This window comes from Desmodus rotundus, chromosome 3 (genome assembly GCF_022682495.2).
Source record: "Desmodus rotundus isolate HL8 chromosome 3, HLdesRot8A.1, whole genome shotgun sequence".
In the NCBI taxonomy this organism is placed as follows: domain Eukaryota; kingdom Metazoa; phylum Chordata; class Mammalia; order Chiroptera; family Phyllostomidae; genus Desmodus; species Desmodus rotundus.
The window spans coordinates 104,135,560-104,152,824 of record NC_071389.1 but is presented as its reverse complement, the minus strand read 5'-3'; the positions used below and the strand labels follow the sequence as shown (position 1 = coordinate 104,152,824).

The 17,265-nt window shown below is 39.4% G+C and overlaps 1 protein-coding gene across 9 annotated transcripts in view; it reads left to right on the top strand.

The window, feature by feature from the left end:
• Window positions 1-17,265, top strand: part of FRY (FRY microtubule binding protein) — a 540,327-nt gene that overhangs the window by 325,848 nt on the left and 197,214 nt on the right. For all 9 annotated transcript variants that reach the window (XM_024580787.4, XM_053920706.2, XM_053920710.2 and 6 more), the window contains 2 exons: window positions 114-246; window positions 4,309-4,416. In XM_024580787.4, coding sequence (XP_024436555.2) covers window positions 114-246; window positions 4,309-4,416 — 241 coding nt within the window. The remainder of the gene's footprint in view (window positions 1-113; window positions 247-4,308; window positions 4,417-17,265) is intronic.

The window sequence follows — 17,265 nt, the reverse complement described above, 5'->3', positions numbered from 1 at the left end:
CCACTGACCCATAGAAAGTCTTCAGTAAAAACGTGTCATAGAGGATGAATAAACTAAAATTTCATTCTTTGATAGATTTAGTCAAAGATGTAACTGTAATGCATGTTTTTCAGGCATGTCCTTATATTACTCTCAAGTACGAAAAGCTGTGGACAACATTTTAAGGCACCTTGATAAAGAAGTAGGAAGATGTATGATGTTAACTAACGTCCAGATGTTAAACAAAGAACCTGAGGACATGATCACGTGAGTACAGTGAGGGCTAAGTCTCAATGAAAAACTGATTAACCAAAAGACACCAGCAGAGATTTTCCTCATTCATTCTGTGTAGCTCACCCTTGTACAACACAGAGGTTAGGGGCACCAACCCACGCACAGTCAAAAATCTGTGTATAACTTTTGTCTCCCCAAAACTTAACTACTAATAGCCTAATCTCAGCCAGATATCTTACCCACAACATCAACAGTCAATTAACTCATATTTTGTATGCTATACTTATCATACACTGTATTCTTATAATAAAGTGAGCTAGAGAAAAAATCATAAGGAAGAGAAAATACACTGATAGCACTGTACACTACATAGTTACTGAACAAAATCTGTGGGTAAGTGGACACATGCGGTTGACATCCATATTATTCAAGGGTCCACTGTATTGTGTTCCCATCTTAGAATCAGATATCTCAGAGGTGTTAGGATGGTAAAAACATATTTTGATAATATTTGACTAATTGTAAAAATAAGATCAAACCAGAGATTAAGCTATTTTGGCTCTGACTGAAGTGTCATTAGAGCAGTACGTTAGAAAATGGGGCCAAAGCCTCGCTCACTAGTTCACACTTTTCAGAAGTGGCTTTGCTCCCTGTCGATCGCCGTGCTCTAGCGACATTACCAGCTTACGCACATTCCATCGTCGTAAGTCTCAGCCTCCCTCGTGTCCGTGGCAGTCGCTCACTGTGCGACTGAAACCTGCCCAGCAGTTCCAGTGCAACCGTGTCACAGAATTTTGGGGTTTTAAGAAAGCATTCGTAACTTTGAATGTAGAAATCAAATGTTCTTAGACAAAATCTAAGATCTAGATTTGTAATTACATTTCTGCAGAAGAAATTCATACAACTTATATTTGCTAATTTTGATTAATTATGGCAGGAACTAGAACTGGGTTTTAACTTTATACTTTAAGAAAGTTTCTACTTTGATGCTGGACTGTGAATTAAATTATATTTGGCACCTGTGACTAAATTTTCAAAAATGTAATTAGTCAAATTTTCTTTGTCACTCAGCATATCCAGTTCCAAATATCACAGTTAGTTAGAAGGTTTTTAACTCTATGGGGAAGTTCATACTGTTGGTGTGTATTTTTATTACAAGAGTAGCATGTTGTAAACAAAGTATGACAAAACAAAACATAATAAAGTTAAAAATTACAGAATTATTTTAAATACACATTTAGCATTATATAAAGTTGAAATGAAAGCCTCCTCCTTAGAGCTCAACTTGAAATCTGTCACCATTCCTTGGTTCAACATGATTCCTTCCAGACCTTTCCTTGGATCAACACAACTATATATATACATTTTTATTTAAAAAATATGACATTATACAATGCATGCTATTCTGAAACTTGCCAGTCATTTTATTTAAATGACATGAAGATCATTTGAAGACTTTTACAACAAAATGACAGCAGAATGGAAGCTGACAAGACTGATAAACATTAAATATACTGTCTGTACCTCTAACTCTCACCTCACAAACTGCCCGATTGTCCATAAACCTTTAACATCATTGTTATGTACTGTTTGAATATATTAAAACAATTTTAAATTTATAATGTAGAAGATGTAAGAATGCTTTTCAAACTTCTTCCATAGAATTGTTTCCTCTTTTAAAGAAGTAAAGAAATGAAAGACCTTTAAAGGAAGATTATCCTTTAATCAAGAGAACACCAGATAGGGTCAGAACCAAAACAGTATATTCAAAACCATAAAAAGGTACAGGTTTAAATGTACATGTAAAATGTTACTTGTATTTTAACCAATACCTTAAACTTTTCCCAAGATGATTCTTTACTTTTTCCTATTGAACCATATTGAGGCCCCCAAATAGGGCTAGGAATATTTTTCATGCTAGGCTTTAAGACAGATTCCTGAATGGAAAATAACTCATTGCTACATTTATTTTTCTTTTTAAGATTTTATTTATTTATTTTTATAGAGACAGGAAGGGAGGAAGAAAGAAAGGTAGAGAAACATCAATGTGTGATGTGTGAGGGATACATCGACCGGTTGCCTCTCCCATGCCCCCAACCAGGGGGACCTGGCCCGCAACCCATGCATGTATCCTGACCGAGAATTGAACCAGCGACCTTTTGGTTCACAGGCTGACACTCAATCCACTGAGCCACACCAGCTAGAGCTCATTGCTACATTTCTTAAAAAACAAAACAAATGAAAAACAAGGAGAAGCATTAGGGGATCATAGAAGCATTTAGAAGAGTGTTGAGGTTCACACCATGCTAATGGGAACAGTTATTGGAGTTAATATTCAAAGTTCGTCTACCACTTTCCCAGGCCCTGCTTAAGGTTTGAACCTAAACACTAAGCGTTCTATATTGTGCCATTTCCATTTCCCATCCCTTTTGTGGTTCATCCTAGCAGTTGGTGATGATGATGATAATGATAATAATAACAACAATGAAAATATCTGTTAATGAAAACTCTGTTTTGAGGGGTTCACATGCTTCTTGTAAAAGCCCAGAGAGCAAGGGCTGCGGCAGTAGAAGAAAATCCTACACCAGTGGAAGCCTGCAAGAGTTTGCCTTGCACTTCAGTCAGGCAAGGTCACCATTTTCTGACAGATATGGAAAATAATCCCAGCTGTTTAAAACATCTGGTGAGCAAGCTAGGAGGACTGTATTTAAATGACTCGCTGAGTTGCACATGGACAATTAGGAGAGACTCCTGGGCTCTACCCCTGTCCAGATACTGAAGCTGCCGTTTGCAGGTCCTCTTTCCTTCACCTGGTTGAAAACCACTTCAGAGTGGCTTCCTTTCCACAGTCCTCATATATGCCATGCAAGACCACAGAAAAGGAGCAAAAATAGTCTCATGATTTTCCACAGAAACAGAGTATTTTAGAAAGCAATGCATGTGTATTTTATTTTTCACATAAACAGTTTTGTATTCATCCTTAAGAAACTTACAAAAGCAAGATAGAAAGTAATGTCACAGAGTGAAATTACTGTCTGATTTGCATCTTCAGATTATAGAGAATTCTCTTTGTTGCATTTCTCTTCAGACCAGTTACTGTTCTAAGAAGGAATTACTGCTATGCTACTTTGCATTTTCATTATTGTGTTTGTGTCCTACAATTGTTTTAATTTGGTGGCGATTTTATGTTTATTCTCAGAAAACTAAATCATCAGAAGTTAAGTATGCTGTTATATTTTATCACATTATTTAAAAAATTAAATGGCTGGTTAAGTTTTTCCATAAAGGTTATTGATAAAAAAAAATATGCTTAAAAAAGCAGTTACCTATTTATAGGTAATTTATTATCAAATCAATTGAATTTATTTAGAGATTATGTTACAGAACTTACATTTTTCCTTCGATTTTACAATAGAATATAGGAGGCATTACTTACTTTTCAACATTCATATTCATATTCTCAAGAAAATAAAAAGAAAGAAGGCATCTCTATAAAGGTCAGGCCCATCAGAGTAATTTTAAAAATCAGAAATAGGTGCACAGCAATATGCATTGAGCATTTTACTTGACATTATGGAAGATTTATTTTTGGAAGCATTTCATCAATAAAATGGGGTGGGTACTATAGAGAAGAAACACAGCTCATCATGGAGAGAGGCTTCCATATGTCTTGCCTGTCAGAGACACCATTCTTTGCATTAAGTCCCATTTTCAAATGCTGAATGCAGAAATGACTGCTGTGTGTTTCTTACATGCTGATTCATTTAGGCATTTCAGTAAATTCAGTGTTTTAAATGCAGCCCACAGGGACCAAACCCTGTGAAACCCAGTTGAATGGTAAGCCATATGGTAGAATGCTACTGATACCAGCATTTTTCTTTTCAGATTTATATCTCCATCTAACATTTAAATCTTTACAAGTTCTCTTAGACCTGGCCAAGCTATAAAGGGCATAAATATTTGAGAACAATGTGGAGCAAACATCAGGCAATAATTCAGAAGGCATGGGTTCTAGTCTTTGTTCACAGAGTTGATCAATTTAAAAAATTTTTTCATAACAATTGACTATGTTTAAACTTTATTTTCACTTTCTAGGGGTGAGAGAAAGCCCAAAATAGACCTTTTCAGGACATGTGTTGCTGCTATTCCTCGACTGCTTCCTGATGGGATGTCAAAACTTGAACTCATTGACTTGCTGGCTAGGTATGTGAGAACAGTGGTGGGTATTCCCTGACCAAATTAATTTTAATCCATTGTCATGATTTTTCCAAAAAAAGAAAATTATTATTAAGACAATGATTTACAAGTGAGGCCTTATTCTAGGTACTGTGTGTAGGCAAGGAGGAATAAAGAAATTTTTTGTTGTGTTTTTCCCATGTTCAGAGGGTTCAAATCCAATGTAGAAACCAATACATAAGGTAACTAGCAATCCAAGATCCGAAACTATGCAAATTAACAACACAAAAAGTGTGCCACAAAGCTCAGTGTGTGGAGGGATAACTGTGGACTGGGGAAGTTGGCACATAGCTTCTGGGAGAAGGTGGAGCTGAAGCTGCCCCTCAAAGGAAAGATGGGATTCAGAAAGGCTGGATCCCATGTCATGACTGACATGAGCAAAGGCGGAGGTGGAGCTGGATATGAGATGGGTCTCACTAGAAAAAAGTTCCTTCCAGGTCTGATTGCAATTAGAAGCCGACAGATATCCCCCAGAGGGCCAATAAGGTGGGTAACAGGGATCCTAAGCTAATTTTAGTAATTTAGAAAGCTGCCTAAAATCATATGTTTATCACTCTTCCCATCCTACACAAGAACACACAGTCCAACTAGAATCTAAAGTTAATTTTATTTGAGTGAGAATGCATCATTTTTAAGTCAGCTTTCTCATGTTGATCACAAGTTCTCATGGACAGTTATGCCTGTCCTTAGCTTAAAGATCAAAAGTGACTATGATCTAAGTGTCATTTAGAAGGCAGCCTCGTGAGAAACACAGGATGCATGGAGGGAGTGAAAGGGGGAGAACAAAAGTTATCCTTGATTTGAAAGAAAAGAAAAAAGGAGTTTAGAAATCCAATGATAAAAAGAGCAATAAAATATGAGAGGTAAATTTTCAGCTCATCTTTACTATTACCTGAGACATTAGACTAATGAAGTCTTAAGCACAAGAATAACATGATACCAAATTCCATTTGAAGCAGGTCAATCTGATAATGGTGGAATAGAGACTAACAAGTATTAGTGCAGACTGAATGAAAGATGCACTGTGTGTGTATAACCTCATTTACCCACATTCTGTAGCCTTGGAGAGCACTCTCCTATCAATACCCAAATAAAATGCCCAAGCTTCCATCCCACATGACTACAGGTTATCCAGTGGCCTCCACTGGATTCTGGGTATTTCCACAAAGTACCGTGTCTCCTGGCCATTGTGGTCATAGTGCTTCTGCTCTGGATAGCCAGCGTGGCCTCCTCTGTTAACCACTTCTGCTATCAATCCATAACTTTTGTAGCCTAATGTTCTCTCTCCCCCATTCCTCTTCACTCTAGGTGTAGACACAGCCACTCCTTTCCTTCCTCCAGTTGCCACTGGAGGATGATGCTGGGTTGTGAGGTTTACTGAAGATTCATTCCTTTGAAAACCACCATTTCAGGCCTTGGTGCCCTGTGACCAACGGCTTCTACCCCTCTAGCTGATTCTGTCACCTACTACCTGTAACTTTGTCTTTGCTATAATCAGTGACCTCTGGGCCTTGAGTCCATCTTCTTTCTTCCATTTCATGTTTAGGACATACTTTAAGAAGAATATAAAGTTAAAAAAATTATATCCCAGACTCTTGCTGAGGCCTAGTAACTGGATTGTCGCCAAAGCACATTCCCAAGAAGCAAGGAAGCTGTGGGAAAGAGGAGGAAATAAGCCTGGATCAAAAATGGGCTTTAGGTCCTAGGTGAGGAGAAGAGCTAAGCAGGAAAAAAGGGTAGATTCCCAACTAGAATAAACATGGTGATTGGGGGTTGGGAGAGCTGATGAAAAAAGAGACTAAAATACTCTGAAGGGTCATCCACACTAATATTGTGTCTCCCAGGGTGATGGCAGACTGTGAATGAAGAGAACAGTGCCCAAGTTACCCAGAAATATAAAGGGGCAGCCTGTCTGTTTGCCAAGGACAACAGTGGAGAGGCTGGAGTGACTAAGGGACAAATATGTCCATAGAGGAGGGGCTGCTGAGTGTCAAGGCTGAATGTGGCATAAAGGATTAGGGAAGGAACCCCTCTCCATGGCCTTTAACCACCAGAGAGTGAGAGGTCACCATCTGAGACAATTGGAGGCAGTACCAAAAAATGAGAATAAAACTGAATCATTTGGAAACCTTGTATTTTGCATGCCTGCTTTGCCATTTTACTAGTCATGTGATCTATACAAATTATTAACACCTCAGCCCATCTGTTTTTCCTTGGTGAAATTAGAATAATACGGCCTATCTCATAAGACTGTTGAGAGTGCTAAATGACATACTATATATGCAATTTGGTTAATCCAAAGGAAAACGTAGTGAAGGAAGAAGACATTTATTAATGAAATTGGGGTAGAAAGAAAGTTCACTAATTTCAATGAAGTTCTTTGAAGTTCTGATTGGTGGTGATGAGGTACACTAAGACCTTTGAAATACTAAGTTTTTAAAATGTCAAGCAGTGTTCTGGGAAAGTCTCCAATGCCATATTGCTCCAGATCTGTGTGGGAGACTCTTACCTCTGGCATCACTTTGCTAACCTGGTCAGCGACACCTGAATCTTTGGTCCACTGAGGCAGGCATGTCAGGAGGGACTCTGCTGATTCAGTTGGAATGCCAGTGCTATTTATAGGGCATCATGTTTGATATTATATGCGTTCTCACAAAGCCCAAAACAATGAGTACTGTTTTTATGAAGGGGAATAAAAAATAAACATGCTTGAAAGTTTACGTCTTAGGACAAAATTTAAAAATGACCAGACTTGATTCAGTCTGAGATGGCAGTGAGATATGTGGGAGCAGAGTCCACTTCCCCTCGGGACCAGTGAGACACCTAGCTGATCTGAGGGACAGAGCGAACAGCCAATGGTATTCCAGCATATATGAAGATTAGAGACCAAAGATAGAGGACATTGAAAGATCTGACGGTGAGACAATAAAACCTGGAGCACTGAAAAGACCAGAGTTAGACCATGTTAGACCCATAAACGTCAGCTCAAGACCAGTGAGCACAGGAGATTAAGGAGACGGCACCACTGAATCCCATTGGCATTCTACCATAGAAGTTCATACCATAATCCCAGGGAGTCACAACAGATCAATTTAAGAAGCAGAGGCTAACAAGAAGAGTCTCACAAACAATGGGAAGACAAAGAAATAATCACCAAATGAAAGGAAAGGAGGAAGCCTCAGAAAGAGTGCTAACTGAAAAAGAGGCAAGTCAACTATCAGATACTGAGTTCAAAGCAATGGTTATCAGGAAGCTCACTGAGCTCACAGAGAACTACCAGAAACTACAGGGAAACTACAATGAACTCACTGCAAACTATATCAGCATGAAAAAGGAAATATAAACTATCAACAAGGGCCAAGAGGAAATGAAGAATACACTTTCTGAACTGAAGAACACAGTAGAAGGAATGAAAAGCAGACTTGATGAAGCAGAGGATCGGATCAGCGAGCTGGAGGACAAGGTAGAAAAAAACACCCAGAAAGAGCAAGAAAAGGAAAAGAGGCTCAGAAAGAATGAAGAGGGGTTAAGGGAAATGCAGGATAATATGAAATGTAATAATATCCATATAATAGGAATACCAGAAGAAGAAGAAGAAGAGCAAGGGATAGAAAACCTGTTTGAAAAAGTAATGATGGAAAATTTCCCTAATCTGAGGAGAGAAAAAGTCACACAAATCCAGGAAACACAGAGAGTCCCAAGCAAGAGGAACCCAAAGAGGCCCACTGCAAGACACATCATAATTAAAATGGCAAAATTCCAAGACAAAGAGAGGATCTTAAAGGCAGCAAGAGAGAAACAGGAAGTAACATAAAAGGGAGCCCCAATAAGGTTAGCAACTGACTTCTCAATGGAAACGCTGCAAGCCAGAAGGGAATGGCAAAAAATATTCCAAGTAATGAGACCCAGAGGCCTGCAACCAAGACTACTTTACCCAGCAAGGCTCTCAATCAAGATAGAAGGCCAAATAAGGAGTTTCCCAGACAAAAGAAGTCTAAAAGAATACAATTCCACCAAACCAGCTCTGCAAGACATGCTAAAGGGAGTACTTTAAGGAAAGGAAGGAAAAGAGAAAGAGAGAGGAACACAGGTCTGAAAAAATAGCAATGAATAGCTACCTATTGATAATAACCTTAAACATAAATGGATTAAATGCTCCAATCAAAAGACATAGAATAGCTGAATGGATAAGAAAACCTGACCCACACACATGCTGAGTACAAGAGACCCATCTCAGGACAAAAGACTTACACAGACTAAAAGTGAAGGGCTGGAAACAAATTTTCCAAGCAAACGGACAGGAAAAAAAACAGGGGTAGCAATACTCATATCAGACAAAACAGACTTCCAAAGAAGGGCCATAAAGAGAGACCCAGAAGGTCACTTCATAATACTCAAAGGAAGAATCCACGAAGAAGACATAAACATTATAAATATATATGCACCCAACATAGGAGAACCAAATACATAAAGAAAATCTTGGAGGACTTCAAGAAAGATATTGACAGCGACACAATTAGAGTAGGGGACTTTAACACCCCACTGTCAAAAATGGACAGATCTTCCAAACAAAATATCAAGAAGGACATCGTGTCACTTAACAATACCCCACATTAAATGGACTTAACTGAGTTTTTCATTCCAAAGAAGCAAAATACACATTCTTTTCAAGTGTACATGGAACATTTTCAAAGATAGACCACATGATAGGACACAAAACAAGCCTCAACAAATTCAAGAAAACTGAAATCATACCAAACATTTTCTCTGACCACAAGGGACTGAAACTAGAAACCAATCCCAAAGGAAAAAAACCAAAACACTCAAAATCATGGAGACTGAATAGCATGCTATTAAACAAAGAATGGGTCAAGAATGAGATTAGGGAAGTAATCAAAAACTTTCTGGAAACAAAAGAAAATGAACTCACAGCACCCCAAAACCTATGGGACACAGCAAAGGCAGTCCTGAGAGGGAAGTTCATAGCAATACAGTCCTACCTTAAAAAGTTAGAAACATTTCAAGCAAACAACCTAACCCTACACCAACAAGAACTTGAGGAACAACAACAAACACAGCCCAGAGCAAGTAGAAGGAAGGAAATAACCAAGATCAGAGCAGAATTAAATGACATAGAGACTGAAAGCACAATTCTCAGGATCAATAAATCCAGGAGCTGGTTCTTTGAAAAGATAAACAAAATTGACAAGCCTTTAAGTAGGCTCATCAAGAAAAAAAGAGAGAGGATCCAAATAAAAACAATTAGAAATGAAAGAGGAGAGATTACAACTGATACAGAAATACAAAGAACTATAAGAAATTACTACCAAGAATTTTATGCCAAGAAATTTGACAACCTAGGTGAAATGGACGCATTTCTAGAAAAATATAATCTTCCAAAACTGAATGAAGAAGAAGCAGAGAACCTGAACAGACCACTAACAGCAGATGAAATTGAAGCAGTCATCAAAAAACTCCCAACACACAAAAGCCCTGGACCAGATGGTTTCACAGGATAATTCTACAAAGCATTTAAGGAAGAGCTAACCCCTATCCTTCACAGACTATTTGAAAAAAATCCAAACTCATGGAAGACTCCCAAACCCTTTTTATGAAGCCAGCATCATCCTAATCCCAAAACCAGATAAAGATACAACGAAGAAAGAAAACTTCAGGCCAATATCGCTGATGAACATAGACGCTAAAATTCTCAACAAAATATTAGCAAACCGCATCCAGCAATACATTAAAAAGATCATACACAATGACCAAGTGGGATTCATTCCAGGGATGCAAGGATGGTACATTATTCGCAAACCAATAAACATAATACATCACATAAAAAACAGCAAAGACAAAAATCACATGATCATATCAATAGATGCAGAAAAAGCATTTGATAAGATACAGCACCCATTTCTGATAAAAACACTAAGCAAAGTGGGAATAGAAAGAGCATTCCTTGACATAATAAAGGCCATATATGAGAGATCGACAGCCAACATCATACTCAATGGACAAAAACTTAGAGCTTTCCCACTAAGATCAGGAACAAGACAAGGATGCCCTCTCTCACCACTACTATTCAACATAGTATTGGAAGTCCTAGCCACAGCAATCAGACAAGAAAAAGAAATAAAAGGCATCCAAATTGGAAAGGAAGAAATGAAACTGTCACTGTTTGCAGATGACATGATAGTGTACATGGAAAATCCTATAAACATCACCAAAAAACTACTTGACCTAATAAATGGATTTGGCAAAACAGCTGGATACAAAGCCAATACTCAGAAATCAAAGGCATTCTTGTACACCAACAATGAAACATCAAAAACAGAAATCAGGGAAAAAATCCCATTTGGTATAGCAACAAGAAAAATCAAGTACCTAGGAATAAACCTAACCAAGGAGGTAAAAGACCTGTACTCAGAAAACTACACAACACTGAAGAAAGAAATTAAGGAAGACACAAACAAATGGAAGCATGTACCATGCTCATGGATTGGAAGAATTAACATCATCAAAATGGCCATACTACCCAAAGCAATTTATAGATTCCATGCCATCCCTGTTAAAGTACCCATGACATATTTCACAGATATAGAACAAACATTTCAGAAATTCATATGGAAGCATAAATGACCCCAAATAGCTGCATCAATTTTGAGAAAGAAGAACAAAGCAGGAGGGATCACAATACCTGATATCAAACTGTATTACAAAGCCTCTGTAATCAAAACAGCCTGGTACTGGCATAAAAACAGGCACATTGACCAATGGAACAGAACAGAGAGCCCAGAAATAAACTCAAGTCTTTACGGTCAAATAATATTTGACAAAGGAGGCAGGAGCATAAAATGGAGCAAAAACAGCCGCTTCAACAAATGGTCCTGGGAGATCTGGACAGCTACATGCAAAAAAATGAAACTCGATCACCAACTTACACCATACACAAAAATAAATTCAAGATGGATAAAAGACTTAAATATAAGTCGTAACACCATAAAAGTCCTCGAGGAAAACATTGGCAGGAAAATCTCAGACATTCCACACAGCAACATCCTCACAGACATGTCCCCTAAAGCAAGGGGCATAAAGGAAAGAATAAACAAATGGGACCTCATCAAAATAAAAAGCTTCTGCATGGCTAAAGAAAACAGCATTAAAATAAAAAGAGAACCAACCGTTTGCATAGCAAAACATATTTGCCAATGATACCTGAGACAAGGACCTGATCTCCAAAATATATAAAGAACTCACACGACTCCACTCCAGGAAGACAAACAACCCAATTTAAAAATGGGCAAAGGACTTGAACAGACACTTCTCCAAGGAAGACATACAGAGGGCCCAGAGACATATGAGAAGATGCTAGCCATCAGAGAGATGCAAATTAAAACCACAATGAGGTATCATCTCACACCAGTCAGAGTGGCCAACATAAACAAATCCACAAACAAATGTTGGAGAGGATGCGGAGAAAAGGGAACCCTAGTGCACTGTTGGTGGGAATGCAGACTGGTGAGGCCACTGTGGAAAACAGTATGGAATTTCCTCAGAAAACTAAAACTGGAACTGCCCTTCGACCCAGCAATTCCGCTGCTGGGATTATACCTTAAGAACCCTGAAACACCAATCCAAAAGAACTTGTGCACCCCAATGTTCATAGCAGCACAATTTACAATAGCCAAGTACTGGAAGCAACCTAAGTGCCCATCAGCAAACGAGTGGATCCAAAAACTATGGTATATTTACACAATGGAATTCTACGCAGCAGAGAGAAAGGAGGAGCTTATACCCTTTGCAACGGCATGGATGGAACTGGAGAGCATTATGCTAAGTGAACTAAGCCAGGTGGTGAGGGACAAATACCATATGATCTCACCTTTAACTGGAACATAATCAATAGAAGGAAAAAGGAAACAAAATATAACCAGAGACATTGAAGTTAATAACAATCTAACAATAGTCAGGGGGGAGTGGGAAGGTGATAGTGGGGAGAGAGGATCACAGGAACTACTATAAAGGACACATGGACAAAATCAAGGGGGAGGGTCGGGGTGGAGGAGGGAGGTGGGTTCAGCTGGGGTGGGTGGAGGGATGGGGAGAAAAGGCATACAACTGTAATTGAATAACAAAAATTATTTTTAAAAAAGAAAGAAATACATTCAGTCTATATTCTATATCTTACATACAATAAAATCCAAAGAACACGAGTTGGCTCTGAAAACAATGTTCTCTACTCATTATGAATCATTAAAACTTTTATCCAAGACTGGCAAATAAAAATACCTTTCTAAATAATAATTTTTAAAAAATGACCAGACTTACATGGAAAGCCTGTGAGTAGGCCTTTTTCATAAGTCAGAGGCTGTTTTCCTCATGGGAAAGATTCTAAGTTGTGAGAAAATGGGCCGCTTCATGTCAGCTCTAGAGGGTGAATGATAAGAGTGAAGAAGTTCAGTAGTAGTAAATGTGTGTTTCCAGTCATTAGTCACTTTATTCCCCCGTAGTCCAATCGCATTTGGATTGATTTGACCCTTGAGACAATACATGGTCCCAGTCAGAGAGGTGTGAGACCTTTTAGTTCAGACTCTTCACGGTCACAACCATAGTATATTTTTACTGGAGAAAAACTTGTTTTTCTTCATACTTGGCAAAATAAGACCAACATTTGTGCCAGCTCCCCATCCTTCCCAGCTCAGTTCCCTGGATGGAGATTTTCAAGGTTGTGTCCCACATAACTGGCCCCAGGTCCCCTTCCCAGCATTTCAGGTAATGGCTAAATATCACAGACACTCTAGCCTCAGACTTTGGTATGTTTGGCATGATAGTGATGTGTGGAATGAAACTGGCAAACTCCTTTCTCCACGCTATGAAATTTCTGATTTTATGTGCATTATTCAGCCCACTTATAATAGCCAAGTAGGAGTAATCTGTTCATTTAGATTCCATGGGAGCTACGCATGGCTTCCTGAGGTCATGATAAGATCCCTGGGGTACACTTCCTTTCTGCTTTCAACAGAGCCTGCCCTTCTCAGCCATCTGGGTCCCCAAAGTTTCTTCACACAGTGGGGAAACTACTTTTCTCCTTGGCAGTCGCCATATTTCTTCCCTTCCTGCCCCCACCCCTGACATCTTTTGCTCCATCCACTGACCATAAGAAGGACATTCTCCTTCAACAGTCTCCAGGCCTGTCTTCTGTCACTTCCTGCAGCATTATATATACACCAAGGCTTTGCTGTTCGGTATTTACCCTCCTCTTTCCAAAATGTGTCTTGGGGTTGTGACAGTGCATATAAGTCACTGAGCACAGTGCTCACAACAAGTTAAGCTCTCAGCAAATGTTAATTATTTTTAGACATACTTATATTTGAATAACATATTATGCCATGATGTATAATGCATTTTTGTATACATGTTAAGAGAGCTGGCCACCTATTGATTCCTATTTTCAGGCAAGGAGATTAAACTTCAGAAGAGTAAAGTCAATTGCCCAAATTTACAGAATTTTCCTGAAGCCAAAAAGAAGTGACATATGTCATTCATTCTACGTAAAGTGACTGTTAAATGCATTCACCATTTATCACTTGCTTTTTTGTATATGATTATAGTGGAAGGCAGCTCACTGGTTTGAGTAGCTGAGCAACAGCTACTCAACAGCTACTCAGTTTCATATATCACCTAATTAATGCACTTAATCTTCTTTATTTTAATCAAGATGCAGTTCAAAGTACTGTAAGACATGGAAATTTCTTCTCATTAAAGACAATTCCAAGGTTAACAGTCCACCTGTCAGCAGGTCCCTCCTCTTGGCAACCCTTGTCTCCTGGGCTTCACTCTAAAGCCACTTCTTCCTCTGCTGCCCTTGGTGATGACATCATGGGGACACATCTTCCTAACGACCTTTCAATCTTTCCTTAATCCAGCAGTCAGTCAGAGAACGCAGTTTCCCCTAATGGCTCTTTTCTTCTGGATATGGCTTGTGAATTTTAAATCACTCCCTTTTAATTTGTGCACTTCTGTACAACAGAATTATTCCAGCTCCTATGCTGATTCTATGGAACCTGCGGCTCACCTTTACCAAAGTGTTTTCCACAAAAAGTCTTTTGTCTGAGCTGACCAATGGTGGGAAGGGAGGGTGTGATCACACCACTCACCTGCTCTAGGTCACTGCCAAGTGTTTAATCCAGCCCAGCCTGAGAAGAATGTGGCTTCATGTTTAATATGGCCAACTGGTCAGTGCTCTGCATGGCAGCTGCCTGGGAAGGACAGCTGCAGTGACATTGACAGTAGGGCTTCTGCTCGTCTGTGTTTATGGCCATGTCATTGTGGAGTCCTTTTAAGCCCCCTTAATGGTTCTCTTTGTGTGTAACCATGTATCTGTGACACCCTTTTAGGCTTGATCCCCCAGCTGATCAGACCTCTGTGTGAGCTGCCCTCTCTTAAAGTCTCTCTGTGCTTCTATTACTGCCATCAAACTCTCTCCTAAGACAGTCTTTTTTTATTATAATTGTTTATTTTGTAAGCAATTGTTTTTATTGTAAAAGTTTATTTTGCAGTCAAGGGCCTGTCCTTTCTTTTCTGCTTGGGTTTCTCTGCATGATGGCCTAGGCTGCCCCTAGCTCGATAGACAAGGAGATGTCAGAGGACCTGCCAGTCTCTTGGCCACACCACACTGCTTTCCTACACATCCTGGACAGTCAGAATGTCTGGACATCTTTCTCATTTCATTTTGAGTCTTTTTGTTTCCTATTTTACAACAGTAAATTTTATATGTGTCACAAGATGATCTGTAATTATCTGACTAAAATCTAATACCAGTAAAAATGAGAAAGATCTGGGTGGAAGAAATGGCAATGATATCTGACAGGCAGCTCTCTCTACATCCCCTTCCAGGAACAGACACAAGGACCCATGCTTCCCTTCCCCTCACCTGCTGCCATACGGCCTCGATGCATTATTCTCACTCAGTCTCAGTTCCGTGGCAGTCTGGACCTTTTTCTTCTGCAAACATTCCACTTTTATCCTCTATTGGGTCTTCTGTTCCCAAAGCTCCTCCACCACCTGCACCCCCACCCCAGTCCTGTCTCTTCATACTCCAGTGATGTTTTTGAGCATTTACAATGGTCAATCATTTCAAGAGGAGTGGTCCCAAATAGCAAGAGCTATATAACCTTGGTGTTCTCTCTCACAGTCCTTAAAATGGTCTTGCATTTTGCATTGCGGGTTGAAAGTTAAAATGGATACTAGATTGCTAAGTATGAATAAGAGCAAAGTTAAATGAAGAGTACAATTAATGTCACTGGCAAAGCTGAGAGCCTTGGCCCTTATTTAAAAGCTTCATCTAAATACACTGTGACATGGCTTTTGTCTGACTCTAAAGACAGAGACTGGCCTGGTCTCATGACTATATTGGTTTGCTCTGGCTGTGTTAAACACAGAAATTTGTTATCTCTCAGTTCTGGAGGCTGGAAGTCCAACATCAAAGTTCCATCAGGACTGGTCCCTTCTGAAGTCTGTGAGGAAGAATCTGGTCCAGGCCTCTGTCCTGGCTTCTGGTGGTTTCTGGCCTTCTTTGATGTTCCTTGTCTTGTGGGAGCATCAGTCACCCCAGTCTCTGCCTCTGTCTTCACAGGGCTGTCCCCTTGTGTGCATACCTGTCTCCTTCTTATTAGGACACCAGTCTTAGTGGATCAAGGGCTCACCTTGATCCAGCATGAGCCTATTTCTAAATAATATCCTATTCTGAGGTCCTGGTGGTTTGGACTTTAACATATGAATTTGCTAGGACACATGAATTTGGCGGGAACACAGTTCAATCCATAACAGTGGCCCATATCATTATCACCAGTTTATATCACTGACTGTCTGTTGTTCTTGTCCTAAAAGGGTGGTTCATCACCTGCAGAAGGTTTTTCTCTATTCAGGACAATAGGCATGTAATATGCAGTAAACAGGAGTGATAACCCTTTAGAGGGGGAAATGACCTCAAGCATTTTTCATAAACTTGTGTTTTCACACTCTGGGCTGCAAAGATGACTTACAGCTGCTTGTAAAATGAAGGGATGTTTTCTCCCAAATGGGTGGGCTTCAAGTTGGGGGTGGGAAGGAGGCTTCCTTTACCCCAGCCTCAACCAGAGCCACTTAGACTTTACATGTTGTGTATTAGAGTTCTACATAAAAGAAATTAGTGGGACTGCTGATTGAGAGACAATGTTTCTAAATTCTTAGAAACTTTGAGAACTGTCTTAGACAGTTCTTAACTGGAAGCCAGGCTTAAAGGGCTCTCATTTTCTTTAACAACTGTGACCTCCTTAAGTATTGTGGACTCAATTGGGTCTTTCTCAAAGAATTAGTTTCAATCTTCCTTCTCCACGTCTTTGTGGAACTCTGCTTCCTTTGGGAACAGGAAATAGATCTCTGGTTAAATTTGGATCAGTTAGTGTGCCTTGGGCTTCAGGGGATAAGAAAAATATTTTTTATTAACTTTTGGAAATACTATTATTCAAAAATGTGTGACTGCACCAGACTTGTTTTATTGAGAAAACTTTAGAATAAGGATTAGAAGTCCTGGGTCGGAATCTTGGATTTTAAGGAAGTTCCTTAAGCACCTGGGTCACAATTTCTCCTTCTGTTGGTTGGAGATAATATCTACCCTATTTGTGCAAGGCCCTCATTGACTGGCCACCTTCTCTGACAGTGAACACTTCCAGGCTGCTGAGTCCTGGAGATTCTCTCTGCTTAACATCTTTGACATTTATCTCTCCCTCTCTTGCTGCTTCTCCACCTCATGTCAGGCCCCCCACCTGTTGC